General features: G+C 48.4%; 1 protein-coding gene across 1 annotated transcript in view; it reads right to left on the reverse strand.

Annotated features, from left to right (window-relative positions):
* Window positions 1-21,194, reverse strand: part of LOC135900734 (serine-rich adhesin for platelets-like) — a 108,028-nt gene that overhangs the window by 20,339 nt on the left and 66,495 nt on the right. Inside the window, exons 9-13 of the mRNA XM_065430274.2 lie at window positions 20,240-20,347; window positions 18,732-18,927; window positions 10,268-10,397; window positions 8,287-8,461; window positions 4,108-4,175 (exon numbers count right to left, since the gene is read on the reverse strand). Of these exons, the coding sequence (XP_065286346.2) occupies window positions 4,108-4,175; window positions 8,287-8,461; window positions 10,268-10,397; window positions 18,732-18,927; window positions 20,240-20,347 (677 nt within the window). The remainder of the gene's footprint in view (window positions 1-4,107; window positions 4,176-8,286; window positions 8,462-10,267; window positions 10,398-18,731; window positions 18,928-20,239; window positions 20,348-21,194) is intronic.

Raw genomic sequence — 21,194 nt, forward strand, 5'->3', positions numbered from 1 at the left:
GTTTTGAGCGGCTATTTTCCACTGCCACTTACAGCGCGTGCTCAAACAGGCCACCGTCTGAAGCCAATACAGTACTTGCTTCTCTCCAACACTTGTGCTGTTGCAGCTTTGACAAACGACGTTGCAATCTCGCGGCAGACTCCGCTTATTTTTGCCTTTAGGGCATCCGGTGTGATAGTTTCGCTGCTATACAAGCCATCTTTCACGTAGCCACACAAGAAGTCCAGCGGTGTCATGTCCGGCGATCTTGCAGGCCAGAGTACAGGTCCGTGCCGGCCAATCCACTGTCCAGGAAAAAGCTTGTCCAGCCATGCTGCTCGAGATGGAGTTCTGCCACAGATACGCGGATGACTACCTTGTGCTTTTAAATCTAACTGAGACTAGCCTTGACGTTGCAGAATTAACTAACACCTTCTTGGCAGAGTCTGGTGGACGAGATTTCACCTGGGAATTGCCACAGGATAACTCAATTCAATTTCTGGACCTTAAATATATTTTCACGAAGGCCCACGTGTGCTGGATGTATAACCCAATGACTAAGAAAAGCCTTCCACCATTTGACGGTGCACATTCCGAACTGATCAAGAGGGAAATAGCTAACGCATGCCTCAATTCGGTATTAATGAAGTCATGCGAGCACAATCTTGTTACATGTTTTAGCAGTCACATTAGCAGAGTGGAAGACGCTCGATTTTCTCCCTCCGTTATTACGGGTGTGTGCGAAAGTCGCATGCAGTGTCAACTTCTGTCGCCCCTGCTTATCTCTACTGTGATTAGTTTTCACTTAGGTTACTTGTACAAGAATGCGTGGATCCTGGTGAAAAAACATTTGGAAGTTGGCGCCCGTATGTGTCGTTTGTGCCTCAATTCATCCTCGTCTGCTTAGCGCCGTAACCTTTGTTTTCAAGTCATGAACCAGCTAGCTCAGCAACAAGTTTTACTAAAACATTTACCGCTGACCGATCATAAAATCGTTAAATCTAGCAAAAGAAATCGCTAAAATGGCAACATTGCACGCAAGCAACCGTTTTGTATGCGGAAAAGAGCTTACTGTCGGTGAGCTGTTTGTTACTGCGCAAACTTTATTTTGTTTCCGTCCCCTTTTCCTTTTCCCCAGTGTAGGGTAGCCAACCGGGCCTAGTCCTGGTTAACCTCCCTACCTTTCATTTATCATATGCTCTCTCTCTCTCTTTATTTTGTTTGAACGGGTTTCTAATTAGTTGAACAATATGACCTTTTCGCTCACTTTCCTTTTTGTTCAAGAAGTAGGCTCATCCAAGTTGTAGCTGTAAATACGAATCTTAAGAGCATTCTGTTCCACAAGCAATGTAGCCTGTTCTTCAGTGAAGACGTAAAAAAATAAAGGATGTGCAGATCCCACTCACTGCGGGAGTCGATGTTATGCCAAGAACGTTTCACGCGGATGGCTATTCAGCATCGTTTGGGGTACCGCAAAGCGTTACCGGATATGCTACGTTGTTTTTGTACGGCGAGCACATGCGTGCGCGACGCGGCCTTATACGGGTGAAAGACAGTAGTAAAATGATACGACGGCAGTGACGACGATCGTACGACGGCCAACGGCAAGATTTCTACTGCGGTCGTTGGACTACAGTTTACAGCATGCCGACACTTGGATTCTACAATAGGCGATTGACGACGGGTGTAAGAGAGTCAGTTACACGGACTGTGACGTCATCAGTCTTGTACAAACGCACGTACCTATGTCCGTGTCATCAAATCTACGTTAAAAAGGACGATTGCACTTGTACTCCGAAGAAGAAACCTCGAAAAGCTGTTTCACCTGGGCTGACCACGAAGGAGCTGCAATGTCTCACAGGGTCTATATAGCGGTGTCACCTACGAGGAAAGGACTGGAGGTTGTGGGCCGATCGCGAAGATGGTGCAGTCTAACACACAGTCTCTCAAAGCACTAGCTGGCACGAGGGAAGAATCTGGCAGGTGAAGAAACTGGGACCTGATGCAAAACGCTAAACGTCTAAAAAAAAAAGGTTAGTTGGCTATGGCGCGAGGGAAGTGTGCGTGCGATTCTGGACCAATCGGACGAGAACCGGGGCGTTCACTGTTGAGAAGTAGCCTACGCCCTGGACGTCCCTGAGAGAACGTTAGAAATGGAATTTCCAATATATTTACATGACATCGGGTGTCTGGCAATAAGCATGGCTTATTGCCATGCTTATTAGCACAAACTGTTGCTTAGCACAAACTGCTGGAAGTTTGTGCTGAGTGTGTTTCTTCGTTCATTGTTTCTGTCCGTGTCTTTTACGCGCAACGTAACACGTCCTAATGACACACCAACAGGCCCAATCAGCAACCTTAGCGAGGCATTCCATTTGCTTTTGTTGTGCTTGCAGACCTTCACTGTTAATGGCGCTTCGAGAAGGCGAGCTACCACTGCGCCTCGGACGGCCGACCAGCGCGTATGTACCTCAGGGAATGTGTATGGCATAGTTTATCCATCTACAAAAAAATACAACGACGCATGTCGGAGTGGCCAAACAGGGTTGAACCTCTGACCGTAATTGATGCACCTGATGCTCATATATTTTTTGTTGTTTGTGTTTGATTTTGATGATTGCATGAAATTGTAACATGCCGAAGACCGATAGTAAAGAAATAAAAACTTCCCGCGTATAATATCGTAGTGGAACAAGCCACCCGTTGATCTTGCAACTATTGTGTTGAACGGCGTGTCTACTGCATCCTTTTAGAAAGTCATTTATGGGTATAATGCGCGTCAATTATTACATTTCTATCAGATCACGTATAGTTTATTTTCGATGTTTACATAGTATAATTTTGTAGTTTGTATCTCCCTGCATTTTGTTTCTGAATTTGCGTTGTTATCCTCCGCCCCCCTCGGCGTAATGCTGATTGGCACTATCGGTAATAAATAAATAAATAAATAAATAAATAAATAAATAAATAAATAAATAAATAAATAAATAAATAGTCCATTAAGCTGCTGTTCTAGAAGACAACAGTGCGATCCCAACATCAGCCACGTATGTTTTTATTGAAGGGGCACGAAACGAGGCGAGAGGGGAACCCCACATACGTACGTATACCTACGCGCTGCAAAGTACTGGAATGAGGGAAAGAATGATTCGCATTAAAAAAGAAAGTGTCCAGCTTGCCGGCACTGGCGGTTGTTCTCACGCCCTCAGTACTTACCTGACTGCTAAATGGCTTCAGGGAAATAAAAATTGCCATTGCATACACGTTGCACAACGAATTCATTCAAGTGCGATGAACTTTAGTTATAGTAGCAGCAGCAGTACGTCAGAACATGTTATTTACGGGAGGGCCACCGCATCAACTGATTGCTCTGAGAGCGTGTTTAAAACACTAGGTTTGAGGTAAGTGAACCGTTCGCAACGGCTTCACTACGTGGGCATCCTGATCTCCAGATCACAACTTCCGTTAAGACCTATTTTGCTGGATAATGTGAAAGAAGTTAAAGATGAAAATAAAATAAAATCGGGCGCGGTGGAATTATCTACGCATATAAGTGCAGTATCGAAGTAGTTGCTGCATCCAAAATAGTGCACACGTTATCCGTAGCGCATGGACAGAATTCGTCAACCGACTCGAAGTTGTGAAAGCTACCCAGTGCGCTCCGACAGAAATGAAATTAAATGTTAACCTCCTGTTGTGATGCCGCTTTAAGCCAATGACAGATTGCCTACTCCCCTTAAATGATTTTCAAGTTGAAGATATCACTACCACTACCGGAACGACTCATTTGCTCACTTTTGTACACCGTGAACGCCAATGCATCTGCAAGATATAATACCCAGGCAAAAACCAGAATGCATTATGAGCCATGAAGCTGCTCTATGTGACAAAGAAAAAAAATGGGAAAGAAAGAAAGAAACTAAGCAAGGTGGGCGTGATGGCGTGAGCGAAAACCAAGACGAAGCAAAGGCAAAAAACTGAGGACATGCGCTTTCAACGAAGCATGCGCAAACAAAGCGCGTCCGTGAAGTGGCAACTGTAGCAAACGTGCGCGGACGAACGAAGCAGTGTGTCTGGCGGGTCGGCACATCGGTGGTGCATGGAGCCGTGAACGATAATGACGCTTACTGTTCCGACAGCAGTTCGTCCATTTGTTGCTGCTCCAGCAGGAGTTGATGCACGATGGCCTCCTTGTCCTGTGTGGCAATGCGTGGCGGATGAGAGGAAAGAGGAAGGGAAGGGCAGTGTGAGTATACAGCTGGCGACAATGTTTGGTGTCCTTACGCTCGCCGCCGTTTAGACATTTGTACGAGTGTTGTCTTTAGGGTGGCACGTCTTAAAGATACATTTTCTTGCTGAAATTTGCCTTTGAGAACAGAGTTTCTGGCTAGACGGCGTCGGCCAACACTGAATGACAGGCAGCAAGCGTTGTTTGCTGGCTTAGGGCATGAATAGAGGACGAGGAAGAAGTTTCACGTTTGGCTCGCTATCATTTTCAAAGTGTGGTCAGAGGAGACAGATCGATGCAAGACCCCCGAAGGCTGTGGTGTCACTTAGGTAAAGTAGAGAAAAATGGAGTGTGCAGCTCTGTTTCAGATTCGACGAGAACAGTCCGTACAAGTTCCACGCGAAGCCACAGGTGGCTCCGGGTGAAGCTCCCTTTCAAAGTTCGGCCTACGGCTGTCCACCTACTTATAAAAAAAATTCCGCAAGCATATTTTTGTTTCTTTTCTTTTAGTACCCTTAATCTCGGTGTACTTTGCACGTTTTGATGAAAAATGAACATTTTCCACGGGTGTTTTTATCTCCCGTCCATAAAGGGTCAACGGCATTTGGCGTCGCCTTAACCATGTTGCCAACTTAGTTTGATGCTCGCACCCTAATATAAACGTTCACTCGCATGTAGTCACAAGTTCTCGTATAGCCCAACTGCCTCAGTGCTCTCAGTGCGTACTAAATTTCTTCAGTCAATGTTCCAGGATCTTTACTTCAGAGAGCGATCTGTCTGAGAACGTATCATTGACGAAAGATGGGCAGTGGCACACAAGTGACTCCATAGTTTTCTGCTTATCTTTCCTTTTCCCTTTCCCGTTGCCAACGTGTAGGGTGTAGTAAGCATAACCATGGTTTCCAAAAATGTAACAAAGCATGTTCTTTCTGTGTGTGTGTACCTTAGCATGCGTGTGTGCGTGTGCGTAACGCAGATTGCCCATAACAAAACATGTGAAGAAAACAGGCTAGTCAACGCCTCAGTAACTTTACATTAGCCGCTATACAATGGACGACCGAATGGGTTGCGCCATTTTTATTACACCTGATCTAGACCAAAGAATGTGTTTATACGCAAGAAAGCACCGAGACGAACGAAGGGCTCAAATGAACGGCCTGATTATAAAGATGCTAGTGTCACATATGCTGAATTTAGTTTACGGTGTCAAGAAGACGGTAGGACGTAATCTGTAGTACATGATCAGTGACTCTTTTCTGGGCTCTTGAGCCTATCCTTGGCAGCTCTGGAAGAAAGCCATTCCGAAAGGCTCGTAACGCGTATTCACATCTCATCCACTTTTCCCGAGTGGACCATGCACTCGCGCGTTCGTAAGTCGACGTCGATTAATTATGCTGCGAGTGCATCCAACGGACGTACATTTCCCCGTCTTAAGTTCGTCGCAGCGAAGATCAGCTGAAGTACGTCGCCAACTCCCCGTGCGTTACAACCCTGAAGCTGTTGACCTCAACTTCAGATTGTTCCTTGCACGTAGCTCTCGGAAGGTTTACCCGCGGTGCATTCCGAACGAGCTTACCGCGCACGCGGCCTTAATGATAGGCGTGCCTTGTAATGAGATTGGACGTGCTTACCACCGCCGATGTTTTTAATTGTGCTGTGCGCTGAGAGATACGGGTTGTACGCCAGTGCAGTCTTTTGTGTCGCGAAGCTTGATTACAGCAAACAGTTGCTTTCGCGTCGGTAGGTCAGCGACAAAGGAGAAATAAAACCGATGCAGCTGACCCGCGCTTACGATCGCCCATGCCGTTTCGCGTTTTGCCGCGAGCATCTAAAGAGTCTGCGGCAAAGGTGGCAAAGTGACGTTACGTGTACCGGAAATCGGCGCACTGAGATGCGAATTCGCTGTAACGAATGTTTTAGTTTTATCTGTTCGCTGAATTGAGCAAACTATGACACGCGACGGTTAATTTCGAATTTATTGCAGCAACGACGGCGGCCATTTTGGCGAAGTGCTCGTGCGCATGTCCACGCTCGCGTGCCTAATTTTTCTATGATTTATGCAATCGTTGTTGGTAGTCATGAGTCCGCAGCTGGTGTTACATGCTTAAATTGATCACTGTTTCATTTTCAGGAAGTGGTATTCTTCCATACCATGTCGGAGAGTGTGCGATCGCTCACTTAAATTAAGCTTATGACTCGCCATCAGCGCACCACGTGATCTTTGTACGAACTCATGTTTCTGATATTCCCACGTGGCAGAACTTAGCCGGCCGAATCGTTTAATTTCGTACATAGCTCTGAAGCAGACTGTGACAGTTCTTCTAAAAGTGGAAAAATGTCTTTCATACAAGAGAGAAGCGTAATATCACACCTTGAACGAGACAGGTAAAAATAGTTCGTTTATTTCATCTGATCAAAGTTACCATGCATTAAACCAGTGTTCATTCGAATTGTCACCGAGGAAGCAGATGAAAGTTGCTACCTTTTTATCCCGCATGAAATTCGCATCAATAAAAAAATATCATCGGCTACAAAACTATAGTTGCTCATAGCCTATGGTTCATCACTAACTAGAATTCTGTTGTTATTTCAAAAATCACATTCGCGAACGAAGCGCACACCGTCCACAGCGTCGTCGGAACGAATACAAGCTTAAATACCTACAAAATAAAGGACAGTTATACAAATGACGCCAAGCCTAGCTAAGTTGCGACATATAATAAATAGTGCAAGAAAATAAACCGGCTTTAGGAACTAAGAGCGCCTTCAATGGCAGCTGGTTTCCTTATGGCAGAGGCCTTGGCGTCGGATTCTCGTCTTCGGCCAAGATTTGCAAGCTGAAGCTTTTTTACGAGACGGTACAGAACACTGAAGGCTCCTCCAGCAAACAAAAGCGCGTTTGTGCCGAACGCAGCCTTTCACATTAGCGCAATCCCAAAGCCACGTGACTAAATTCTGACTAAATGTCGACGACAAAACCGTCGGCCCTCTTTTACAGACTGCGTGCGACCGACTCATTTGCGTATCTGCTCGTATTAGCACTTTAACAATACTTGGGCACCACGTATAGTGTCACCGGATTGTCATCTAGAATGCAAAGATAGTGCAACAGAAACTCGGCAGAGCCTGTCCAACTGTGCCAGGTTTGCTGGCCGTATCATAGACCGCCTAATCCTGCTGCCGACGAATGTGTGGAATAATGTTTTCATTTCAGGGCTGCCTCTCTTCTTGTCATGTATGACTCTCACTCCTTCCCGAAACAAGCAGCCCGCAAAACCGACAAAGAAAAAGAAAGAAAAAGAGAGTAGTTTGCGGGGCAATCTATGTAGCGCGAATTTGTGTAAAGTTCAAGGTAAAGTTCCTTTCCACGCTTTCGCTTACGTTGTCCGCGCCTGAAACAATTGATAAAAATCTCGAATAACCGCAACGCTCATGGGCCATTTTTGGCGTTGGAACCACCTTTGCGAATACCGCAAAGCTCTTCGACTCCACATGTGCGAATGTGCCAGTGAGTATACATCCTAGGGAACCAAAAGTAAACGTTTCTTTACAGCCGTCTCATGCACCCTCTCTATTTAAAAGCCTTTGCCCCTCGTCATCCTTCAATCAACTGTTGCGTGCATTGGCATTGACAATAGTCGCTTCCGTGACGTGACCTCCCTTAACATCCAGACAATCACTCTAATGCATCGGTTGCATCTGTCGCCTTAGCGCATCTCTTCGCGATTACACTGCATAACATCGTCGCATTGTGACATCAACACTTGCCGTGTAATAGTACCGTGTTTAGTGCATTCAAGCGAAACATTAATTTCGTTTCTCGCTTGTTCTTAATCACTCTCGGCTCCCTCGAAAGAAAAAAAGGAAACAAAGCTGGTCCTGCTCTTTCATACGATACAAAGTTCCTCGTGTCTTACTCTCAATTCGATATAAATATCTCTGTTACGCAGGCCTTCTGTCTCTAAATCTTCGGTCGGTCGCAGCTGTCCTATGCGGTTTCCACAGCCGTACAACGCGGCATTGCGTTCTGCCTGCGTTCATGACGGCGGCGCGCCCGAGCGTTTGACGTCGGTGCCTACAGCCAGGTCCTGGACGTATTCGTCGATCGCCGATCCCCTGGGCCGGTTGGCGGCCGCCTCCCTTCGCAGCTGGGCGATCCTGTTGGCGGTGGCCTCCAGCTGCGAGCTCACCAGCGCCGACAGCCGCCGGTGCTGGCTCAGCTGGTCCAGGTACACCGGCGAGGAGCTGTCCAACCTGCGCTCCACGAGACAAAAAAAAAGTGAATTGCGCAACACGTCATTAGCCACATTAGCCACAGCATTAGCCACAGCATTAGCCATTAGCCATCAAACGTTGCGCTCAAGACACCGCGATCGATCCGTTCCTCTCTAAAGCGAAACCTTGTTTGCCTACCCTTGCCTACCCTGCCGTCTGCTGCAGGCTCGATCAGAAGTACCAGTAAATGCTGGTACCAGCAAACGGGCTTATATAACCACTATAGGCTGACCGATATGGGAGAGTGAGTAGCGCAATACATTCTTCATTCGGCACGTGCTACTGTGTGTGTGCCCATTCGCGGTAAGTCCTCGAGAAACGGTACGACTCACCGTGACACAGTAGTTACACAATCCTTAAATGTCGCAAGACCGTGTGTGTCGTACTTCTGCGCATGCACCTGTCGTCACCATTTGTTCCTTGACAAGCGTCACATTTCCCCTCCGTCCTCGTGAAATCACCAAGCAGATTACCACACTGCGCGCAAGTGTGATTTGGTGCTTGTTTCGGCATAGCTTGTGAGTGACGCAGTTTCATAAGCACAAGTTTCGTTATTTTTTACTTTTGTGGTGGATAAAAAATAAACACTGTCGAAGGTTGCACGCTACTTAGGATGGAAGTGAACACAATTGTACTCATCGCCGTTAGTTGTATAGTATTACACGCGGATTGACTGAGACTACGCATCACATGGATTCCAACATGCGCGTTGCACCTGCATTTATTTTTCTCTTTTACAAAAGCTAGAGAGATGATCCCCCAACATTAGCTGGTTGTATGGAAAGCCAGAACCTAGATACGCGTACGATATCTGCCGCACAGTTTGTAGTTGTAGCAGTTAGCTGCGATGCCTCCGAAATATCCGGCGTGGCGCGTTGCTCAGAACCGAAGATCTCAGAGTCTCATACCAGGTCTTACGTGCCCTTCCGTCCTCACACTCACGCTGTCGGTCACCGCGAAGCCGGAAGTCACTCGGCCGAACAGAAAGGCGTGCAAGTCGACCAGCCATTGCCGGAATGGTTTTTTAGAAGTTAAGATAACAGGAACAAGTGAAGACACGGTAAAAAACAAAAGAAGAGATGATGTAGGTAGATGTACTCGTTGTCTAAGTTGTAAAGTTTCCAAAAGATTCTTGCATATCTAAGAAATTCCTTTAGTACACATAACAAGATAGCGCTGTCTAAAACGTAACAATTCAACGTCCTGGAGCCTGCTGCAGTCATCTGAACGCATTATTTGACACTTTGAATTAGTCTCTTCGTACCATCGATGTGAACCGCGTGCCATTTGACAGTACGCATCTGCGTGTGCGCATGTGTTCTTTGATTTCGGCTGTTTCGGTACATGCAAACGACAAGCGACCGCAATCCGTTACAGTATAAGTAGAACCTACGTGAGGCGGTGATGCTGGATGTCCGGTTCGGAAGAGCGTTGCAGCTGCAAAGGCGCATTTCGCGTCGTCGTATCAGTAAAACTGCATAAAGCCGGCGCACGCGTATATAGTGCTATATAAATTATAGTGTATAGAATTAAAGAATATGTATAGAATTACAGTATATAGTGCTATAGAAATAGAAAGGATATCCTCCAGAAACAAACGCTCGAAAATGTAAGCGCTGAAACTTTCTGATCCAGTGTGACGACAGCGTATGAACTCACGCGTTTGCAGAATGTGTTTTTCCAGGTTCAGAAAAAGAAAAGAAGAGCAAAAGCACGATTGGAGAAATAAGTGACACAAAAAAAATCTTGTTACTCAATCCGTACATGGCATGTGGTGCGCCCTACCTGATTCCTTTGTAAGGCGAGGAGCTGGAGAAGGGTTGCTGCCCGCCACCGTCGGGTGTCTGGACTTCCTTGTCGGCCCTTCCTAGGACGTCCACCATAAGTAGGCCGCTGTCGCAGCTCTCCTGGAGCACTGCGTGTATATGAGATTACAAGCGGTGGCGCGCTGCTCAGATGCGTTCGTGAGGCTATAGGGTGCGCGAACGAAGGGTTTATGTTTATGCAGACAGTGCAGTGCGTGCACAAAAAAATTGTACAAGGGTGCCTGAAATTTACAAGCGTCTCGATGAATAAAGCTTACGTCCAGATGTTTGAGCGCTGAAGGGCTGATTTCTTCAAAGTTCGTTTTCGATGTACACCTGATCTGACACTCAACAAGGGGACAGACAGTATTTCCCTTTTCTTCCAGAGGATCTACTGGCACGAAGACCATGACGTCTGTCGAGAATCAGAACAACCACGCAGTCGATAAGGTGGAACATTGGGCGAGTTGGCGAAGCATCGTGGTATCCACAGCATGACAGACGCGGACAAAAGGAATATAAGGGGACATAATACGGCGCTAATTGAAGTTTACTATATTAGAAATTTTGTATTACTATATTGTCACGAGAGGAAAAGCCAGTCAGACAGTTCTAAGCGAACGGCCGTTTACAGTTTGTTTTCGCAGCAGCTACCACGCACACTTCTTCTTCCTCGACAGCTCGCGTAACTAGCTCGTGCCATTACCCCTCCCTCTAAAAAAAAAGAAAAAAAAACAAATAAATAAATAAATAAAGTTGGGGAGATGTTAAATGCCACAAGGAAAAAATAAAAGAAATGAGAAAGACAACGGACGAGACGACAGGGGCCGAATCACAAAGTTTGTGGATGAGAGTCAGCGCGAATGGTAGGACTTCATCCTGGTAACGTGAACAATGTCAGAGGAACGTGGTCTACGGGAGTGGTGCGAACTGTCGGCTGGAATAACTTCGTAGTTGGCAGGACTTAGACGACGCAAAACAATGTAGGGCCCAAAGTATCGGCGCAATAATTTTTCTGACCGGCCTCTTTGACGTATAGGGGTCCAAACCCATACAAGATCTCCCGGGTTGTATGTGACGTCTCGATGACATAGGTTGTATCGACGAGCATCTTGACGTTGTCGGGATAGAATTCGTTCCCGCGCAAGGTGCCGCGCTGCTTCGGCACGCTGAACAAAGGCGTCTGTATCTGGTGCGGTATGTTGCGACGAAGTTGGTAGGAGCATCACGTCGAGCATAGTGGTGACGTCGCGTCCGTAGACCAGACGAAAAGGAGGAAACCCGGTGGTTTCTTGTAGGGCAGTGTTGTACGCGAATGTCACATACGGGAGCAGTTCGTCCCAATTTTTATGGTCCGTGGCAACATACATGGAAAGCATATCCGCGATCGTTTTGTTGAGACGCTCAGTTAAACCGTTAGTCTGCGGGTGATACGCAGTTGCCGTACGGTGCGTTGTCCCGCTCAGCTGCAGGATATTTCGGACCAACTGGGCAGTGAAGGCCGTACCACGGTCTGTGATGACGACAGCGGGAGCACCATGTCGAAGGACGATATTTTTGATGAAGAAGTTAGCAACATCTGAAGCAGTAGCTCGCTGAACGGCTTGTGTTTCGCAGTATCGAGTGAGGTAATCGGTGGCGACGACGATCCAGCGGTTATCAGCCGAAGACTTGGGAAATGGGCCGAGTAAATCCATCCCAACTTGTTCAAAAGGTGAGCAAGGAGGTCGGACAGGCTGAAGCAGACCGGCTGGTTTCAGAGGTGGAACTTTGCGACGCTGGCAATCTCGACAACTTCTGACGTACTGCTTCACGGTTTTTGTGAGTTTTTGCCAATAGTACTTCTGCTTGATCCTCGCGAGAGTACGCGTGAAACCAAGATGCCCAGACGTTGGTTCGTCGTGGCATGCACGTATAACGTCGTCGCGGAGAGTAGCGGGAACAACGAGCAGGAAAGCGGTTGCCGTAGGGTGAAAGTTCTGCTTGTATAGGATGTCGCCACGTAGGCAGAAAGATGACAAGTGACGCGCGAACTGCCGTGGGGGTTGTGGGCGGCTTCCTTCAAGGTATTCAATCAAGGGCTGGAGCTCGGAATCTTGGCGTTGCTGTTGAGCAAGGTTTAAAGACGGAAGAGTACAAAGAAAACCCGAATCGTCGTCAGTATCTAGTGGTGCGGGTTCGACGGGGGCGCGAGAGAGACAGTCGGCGTCAGTGTGTTTCTGGCCAGACTTATAGACGATGGTCACATCAAATTCCTGCAACCGAAGGCTCCATCTTGCGAGACGGCCTGAAGGATCTTTGAGATTCGCCAGCCAGCAGAGAGAGTGGTGGTCGCTGACGACACGGAAGGGGCGTCCGTACAGGTATGGGCGGAACTTCTGGAGAGACCATATGACTGCCAGACATTCTTTTTCAGTTGCTGAGTAGTTTTTTTCAGCAGCAGACAAGGTTCGCCTGGCATACGCAATAACGCGCTCAACACCAGCTTGAAACTGTACGAGTGTCGCTCCGAGACCAACGTTACTAGCATCAGTATGCACTTCTGTGTCAGCCTCGGTGTCAAAGTGACCAAGGATCGGTGGTGTCTGTAGACGTTGCTGAAGGTCGTGGAAGGCGTCGGATTGTGCCGGGCCCCAAACAAATGTGACGTCGTTCTTGATGAGTCGTTGCAAAGGTTCGGCAATTTCACAAAAATTCGGTACAAAACGCCGGTAATACGCGCAAAGCCCTAAAAATCGGCGGACATCGTGTTTTGTCTTCGGTATCGGGAACAGAGCGACTGCCATGGCTTTGTCAGGGTCAGGGCGCACACCGGTGCTGCTGACAATATGACCTAGAAATTTGAGCTCCTCGTAGCCAAAGTGACATTTTTCGGGCTTCAGGGAGAGGCCGGCGGTGCGGATAGCTTGAAGAACCGCCTCAAGCCGCTGGATGTGTTGTTCAAACGTGGTGGAAAAAACAACTACATCGTCTAAGTAGACTAAACACGAGTTCCACTTGAGGTCAGATAAAACTGTGTCCATCATGCGTTGAAATGTGGCCGGAGCGGAACACAATCCAAAAGGGAGGACCTTAAATTGATAGAGACCGTCGGGTGTTATAAACGCCGTTTTTTCCTGGTCCCGTTCGTCAACTTCAATTTGCCAGTACCCACTACGCAGATCCATTGAAGAAAAGTAACGGGCATGTCGCAGGCGATCCAAGGAGTCGTCAATTCGAGGAAGTGGGTAAACGTCTTTTTTCGTGACCTTGTTCAGTTTGCGGTAATCGACACAGAAGCGTAGTGAACCATCTTTCTTTTTAACTAATACAACAGGTGAAGACCAAGGACTTGTCGATGGTTGAATGACATCATCGTCGAGCATTTGTTTAACTTGATGACGAATAGCATCCTGTTCTCTTTGCGACACGCGATAAGCGTGTTGGCGAACAGGTTGGACGGTCGGTTCAGTGATGATTCTGTGTTTGATTAAAGGAGTCTGTTTGACCTTCGACGTGGTGGCGAAACAGTCGCTAAATGACGATAGCAGAGTGAGGAGCCTCTGCTTCTCATTTTGGTCTAGCTGTGGGTTGACGTTGATGTGACTGGTCAAGTCCACATCGCTGGGTTCCGGAATCGAGATTGTCGTTACCGAAGCACAGGCGTTGGAATCGGCCACCGTTTCAAAGTAGGCCATGGTGGTATGCCTCGCAAAGTGCTTGTATTCGCCACTGAAGTTGGTAACTAGAATCGTGGTTTGCCTATGTTGGAGCTCTACGAGACCTCGTGCGACGCCGACTTCGCGATCCAGCAATATGGCGAGGTTACCTTCGGCAATGCCTATTCCTAGTTGTTCTTGGGGGCATTCAACGAGGACGAAGATGCTACTTCGAGGCGGTAACGTCACGCAGTCATCGACCACGCGTAAAGCCGCGCGGTGATGTTCATCCTCCACACTCGAATCCGAAGAAACGTAGTTAGAAAAAGTCACGAACAAGTCACGAAGGTTAATGATCGCCCCATACTCCTGGAGAAAATCCATGCCCAGTATAACTAGTCGAGAACACTTGGGCAGCACAAGGAAAGACGCTACGAAAGTCGAAGTAGAAATTGCAAGTCGGGCGGTGCATCGTCCAATGGGTGACACGAGGTGTCCTCCGGCCGTAATCAGATGTGGGCCGTCCCACGCTGTCAGCACCTTGCGTAGCCGAGTGGCCAGTGAGGCACTCATAACCGAGTAGTCAGCTCCCGTATCGACAAGTGCAGTTACCGGATAACCGTCGATTGAAGCAGTAATAACAGCAGAAGTTCTTTTTGCAGTTTCGAATGAAGGCGTCAGCGGTACGTCGCGAGGGGATGGCGTCGGCGGAGGATATTTGACGGTTCGCATGACAGCGGCCTCACCCCCGGAGGTCGCCGTTTTCAGTTTCCCCGGCGCGGGCTTCCACCGTTGACTCCAGCGGAATCAAAGGCGGGTTGAGCACGGTTTGGTGACGCGTACCGACGAGGTGAAGGCGACCGTGACTGTCTTCGCTGTTGGGCAGGAGGAAGCCGGTTACTTTCTAGGTATTGCTCGATGTCGTGCGGGCGTTCGCCATAGCGCGGGCAACGGGCGTCCGGATGGTATCCCCGCAGACCAATCCGTCGGTACTGGCAGTCGCGATACATGTGACCAGCCTCCCCGCAGTGATAGCACAACGGACTGTTGTCGGGGGCGCGCCATACTGTAGATTTGCGCGGACCAGGATGAAAAGGTGCTTGCGGGTTCGTGCGGTGGATCGGACTTGGGGAGCGTCGAGAAATCCCAGCAGGCGGCTGCGAAAAACGGCCCGTCGACGGCGCGGAAGCCCGAAGAGCATCCGCGTACGAGAACGTGGGAGGTTCGGGTCGTGTTGGCGGCGAGGGATGAACCACTTTGCCGATTTCTTCCCGAATGACATCCGTAAGAACCGCGGCACTGGGAGGTGCCGGAGCTGATGCATAGGACTTCTGCAGTTCTTCTCGAACGATTTGTCGTATTAGCTCGGTAAGGGACTCCCTGTCATCATTTGCAGGTACGAGAGAGCATGCAGCAGTCATGGTGGTCTGGCGTTCATACTGCGAGAGCCGCTGCCGAAGCATACGTTCCATGACTGTTGCCTCACGAATGAACTGAGAGACTGTTGTAGGAGGATTGCGCACGAGGCCCGCGAAAAGCTGTTCTTTTACGCCTCGCATTAACAGACGCACCTTCTTGTCTTCTGGCATTAGTGGATCGGCCCGACGGAACAATCGCGTCATGTCTTCGACGAACATGACGACGGTTTCGTTTGGCATTTGGAACCTCGAAGACAGTGCCTGTTCGGCTCTTTCTTTCCTTTCGGGAGTGCTGAAGGCTTCGCAAAGCAGTCGGTAAAACTCCTGCCAGCTGGTAAATGAGGCTTCGTGGTTCTCGTACCATACTCTCGCCGCGTCTAAAAGGGAAAAGTAGACGTTCTTCAACGTACGGCGATCGTCCCAGTCGTTAAAGGCGGCGACCCGGTTGAAATGGTCCAACCAGTCTTCAACGTCCTCAAAGGCGTCGCCATGGAACGGGTTAGGCGTGCGAGGCGCGTTGAGAATGCATGGTACGGCAGCATTTGGCATCCCCTCGGTTTGGCTTGCGGTAGTTGTTGACATCTTCCTCACGGAGCTTGCCAGGGGGCTGTATTGCGGTGGAAGACCTTGGAGGCGACGGCTGCTTCGATAGATTTCTGCCGTCCCCGAGGTACTGGCGTCAGTAGCTTCTGGTTGAGGACCCGTAGGCTTACGATGGATGCGTACCCAGCACGTCCACCAGTTTGTCACGAGAGGAAAAGCCAGTCAGACAGTTCTAAGCGAACGGCCGTTTACAGTTTGTTTTCGCAGCAGCTACCACGCACACTTCTTCTTCCTCGACAGCTCGCGTAACTAGCTCGTGCCAATATTATATTATATTCAAAATTTGAAATTTTAATGAAGTTTACATCACATAATTAAGAAAGGCTCACTATATGTGTCAATCAGCCATTCATTTCGATGCAAGATAGCGAGGCTGCCTCCTTAGATCTCGGGTAAAGCAGTTGAGTTGCCTCCTGCCATAGCAATTTGCTACGGTGGTTAATCAGTCGTTACCTGTGTATCGCCGTCGAAACATGCGCCTTCTGTGATGTGATGGTTCTCTTTGATACTGTATCTGCGTATGCAGGGGAGGGGGGGGGGGAGGGCGGGCGTCATGTGATGCGTGGTATATATTGGACGTTTTCTTTGAATAAACTTTGGTTCAACTTAAGCGCCGTATTGTGTCCCCTTCTAGTCCTTTTGTCCACATCTGTCGCGCTGTAGGTATACCATCAAACACGCACGTCTCTTTGGAATGGAGAAATATGAGAGAAGAAGGAACGTGTGGAGATCCACCATACGCTTTCTCGGTCGGCTACCCTGCAGCGAGGGAAAGGTTCAAGGCGACAAAAAGAGGAGGGGGAGGGAGGCACCGTCAGTGGGAACAGGTTGGGCTGTTCATCAGGCCTACAATCGCTTACCGCGAGGCCAGCCGATTTCAGAAAATGTAACCAAATAATAACGTGCTGTTTTCGACGGACGTCTACAAGCAGTCCGCAGAGGCCCTAGACCCGCCTAGCATAGGAACATCCGTTCCTATAGCTTTGCAACGCTACCCGGTTTTCGCGCACACGACTAGATGACTAGAATAGTTTTATTCGTTTGTTATGGGGGCTTATTACCATTCGCGATATAACGGATAGACAGACGTGAGCAGCATCTCTGGGGGCGCCATCTTCTGAAGCCGAATTCATTTTGGGCAGAGGCAGCTATAATTGAAACAGACATGTTCCACTGGTGTGAATGTATCGGCAGCAGCAATCGCTAATACGCAGTGACTTCTTCATTTCTTCCTTTTTTTTTTGGCCAGAATGCTCCCGCAGTTCAAATCACGTCGTCTTTGTAATGCGTTGTCGTGGAATAAATCGTCACAAAATGTCCCTGCTAGCGGCCTGTCGTCCATCTTACAGAAGTGCAGGCGTTCAAAACTGATCGGAGTGTTAATCGATCAGCAGTCAAGACAAGCAAGCAGACCTTCTGAGTATTGCTTGAAAAAATGGGAAGAGATGATATGGAGGCCGGACAACAGGAATAGGTAAAAGGCACATGTAGATTAGAGTGATAGATTAGGATATATCAAACCATAAGTATCTCAAACAGGCATAGGTGACTATTTGTCGCCACACCGATACAAAGGGGCTGCCACCACAGACCATCATCATCGTCACCGTTTCTGCCCTAAACAACTCCGATGTTCCGGTATTCCGCATACTGTAATAGTACGAGAGCAGGATACTAAAGCTCTCTGCTATCTTACCTGCCGTATGCTTGGGTTGTTTCGCGGCAATTAGCAACACCCCACGTGTCCTAGACACTTCATCTCCATGAGAAACTTCACCATCTTAACCATACACTTGAAGCTTCACCAACTGTCGTTTGACGACCACACTCGGAACCGTAGAACAAGCACGTTTGGTGCAATCTCGCTGCCCATTCTTCCACAATAATCTGGAACTGGAGTGGTAATTACGAGGCGCACTCTGGCACTCGAAATTTCACTCGAGACATAGCGGACGACGCACTGACGCGGGAACGCGCGTATGCGCGGACATACACCCCTTTGGCTAACGCCAGCCGTTGCCAAAGTTCTTCCCTGATACCCATTAAATATGGCTTCAAACGCCGGAGATGCTCGGTTGCCCTTCTTCGTGGGCTTAACTGATGTACTCAAGCTGTAAGAATTGGTAATAGGTATTTCTTGGGAATTGGCGCAGCATTAAAAAGAAATAAAGGCTGACTAAGACGGTGACAGTGAGTGACAACACAGAGCTCGTCGTCACTTATCGCCAGCAAAAAAGAAACTATTGAAACGGCCAACCTAACTGAAAAAAAGAAAATGTCCTGATTAGTAATACCATTTATTGAGCTTAGCTTCCAGTGTGTGCACATATTTTAGTTTCTCAAAACTCGAAACTAAGATCTCTGCATTTTGTCCAGCTCAAAAAGTGTCGCTTTTTTAGTCTTACTATGCGTAGGCGACAGGACATTTAGCAAGCCAGAATAGCCTCGCCCGTCACCAATCACTGTGTCCTGGTTTTTAAGCATGAAGGCCCTCAGGAGAATTGGTGCCACCACAGACCAAATGGCGCGGTTGAAGGGCTCTGGCTGCAGCACCCGCTCTATAGTGCTACATTACAGGGAAGAATTACAACAAGCAGCAAATGGCGTCGGTCGGTTGTAGCTTTAGTGAGCGAACGCTGTCGTATATCGCAAGCGTTCACTGTCAGGGCGCGCGTTTACTTAAGTGTCGAGATGTTGAGTCCACAGCACTTGCACACAGCGTCAGACCAGCTGCCCCCTGCATGCGCCCTACATGCATACCGCGACTGCACGCGGCGCCACCCACCGAGCATCTGCTCCCGGAGCCTGTTGGCCTCCTGCCTCTGGGCGGCCAGCGTGTCCTCGGTGTCGTCCAGGTCCTCCTTGAGCTGCTGCAGCAGGAGCTGCTGCTGCTGTACCGTCTCCTGCCACGCCGTCAGTTCGTCCCGGAGGCGGGCCTCACGCGCGCTCTGCTCCCGGCGCTCGGCGTCCATGGCCCGCAGCTGTGACGCAAGGTGACGGCATACAGCGAATTGGGAGCTCCACAAGCGTTTTCATGGGGCGCCCGGCACGGGCGTATCGCACAGCGCGAAGCCGGCTCAGCATACAGGAACGCGCGTTGGGGATAGTGGATAGTGTAAGAGTACTGAGCTCGGGTGTCGTAAGGGGTCTACAAAGCCTTGGGTAGGTTTCCGGCCGATACGAGCCACCCTACATGGCTTCCTAAGTGTGTGATAATTTCCTTATGCAGCTTCGCTGTCCTTGCAGCATGAGTTCCTAATTAAATTTGCATGAGCCGCAAACACCACGATGTTCAGTGCCGTGATGTCTGCGTCTTTGTCTTGTCAACGCTTTCGTTTACGTCTCTGTCTATGTCTCGCATGTGCCGTAAGCATCACGGTGTATAGCGCCATGGTGTCTATGCGTTTCTTTTGTCCCTGTATGCCTGCGCTAAAATGCTTTCCAAGTACCTCTGTTGTATCTATACATGACATTGAATCCCAGCGAACCAGACAACTGGGCGAATCGGTTGGTGTTCACGATGCGACAACGCAAAAGACAAAATACGAGGGACAGCGCGCACACAAAATCCAACTCGCAATTAATATTCTAATGAGAAGATGAAGTACACATGAGCACCCGCACGGGGTGTTCTAGGTCTTAGAAGACGCTCCCTGCATTTCTTACAAGTAAGGATAAGCGACAGTCCGGTGACTTCCCCGCGGGACCGCTTTACCATAGGGAGAAACGCTAAAAATCTGTCGAAGTAGCAATTATAAATTCAGCTAACTGTTTAACCAAGACAGTAAGGTGATATCGATGCTAATGTGAGGCTTGAAGCCTGTCTGCCGGAGAGTACATATCTAGTTACAACCTCGCTAAAGGCTGACGCTGCTAATTTGTTGTGAGTAGTGAATGCCGGGATATTTCACTCGCCCCTTCGTTTCAACACTTCCCCCACAAACAAAACAAAAAAGGGAGAGGAACTGTAATGTCGTACAGAGCAGCTGTCGCGACCCTATAGCAAACTATAACCTGAGCGACTGTCTTTATCAAGGCGGAAACAGTTACACCAAGTCTGCGAGGGCCTGGCGCTGACGGCGCTTGCGCAAGCATTAATTGTGTCCTGTTCTTGTGCTGGTGAGACGCTTTCGTAGCCGTTGTATTGTTGTTGTTGCAATATGGCTCATATGTTAACATCCCTGTTGTAACTCTGCTTCTTTCTCCCTCCCTCAATCAAGACGCAAAACACAAACGGCAGTTTTAACAAGCACCGCGGACTTCCGCACACACAGCCAAAGTGACTATTTTTACCTGTGTCCTCATGAGTGACTCGGAGAGCTGCATCGCTTCTAGTTTCTCGACCAGTTCGCAGGCAGCCTTCATGTCCTGGCGCCGGACCTCCTCTTGCTCGTTCATGGCCTGAGAAACACACCAATAACATCCCTTTCACGTGTCCCCGCGTGAATGTGCGCGTGTCGGAAGCTGTTGGGCTAACGAACACAGCGATCTTTCGCGCTAGCAGCAACATCCATACGCCACTGGTTAGTGCGGTACCATGTTCGTTAATTTAGCTCTTCATTAAGTAAATACAATGTAACACCGTATAAATGCACACATCGAGTGCGTTTAATAAGACCGACTGATTGATACTGCAGTCCCTTAGACGGTGCGTATTACCGGCACAGACTCCTTGATGTTCTCGTTAAACGTAAAAGAAAGAGTCCATACATTTTACCTCCTTTCAATACAGAGTAAAAAATAGAGTACTTTGTGCATAGCATTTCTTTTTCACAACATGGACTGAAACCAATTCTACCCACTCGATTATTGTGGGAAAGGCGTTCTAATTATTCAATGAGAAAGATCATACACAAGCATTCCAGTACGAATTCAATCATGGTTGTTACGTCGCGCTGGGTCTGCAAGTTAAAAACGAAGGTACAGAGGGAAACAAGGTAACCTAAAGAAGGGAAACAGCACTCTCACAGGCGAGGGAGTTACATTAAGAACGTCACATTAACGATTTACCGGCCAAGCCAAGATAACATCACGTGGCTAAAGGGAATCAGTTTGCGAGAAACAAGCTGTTTACTGAGCAAACTAGTATCCCTGAAATAGTTCAACAGCTACGAAAATAGCAACACTGGTGTGTCATCATTGATTGTCATTGTCACTGCTTAAAGATTTCCTCCATGAGCTCCACCTAAACTACGCCAACACAAATTCGAAAAAAAAAGAAAGCATCGCTTTATCTTCGTAGTATGTC

Source organism: Dermacentor albipictus, chromosome 2 (assembly GCF_038994185.2).
Source record: "Dermacentor albipictus isolate Rhodes 1998 colony chromosome 2, USDA_Dalb.pri_finalv2, whole genome shotgun sequence".
NCBI classification, from domain to species: Eukaryota; Metazoa; Arthropoda; class Arachnida; order Ixodida; family Ixodidae; genus Dermacentor; species Dermacentor albipictus.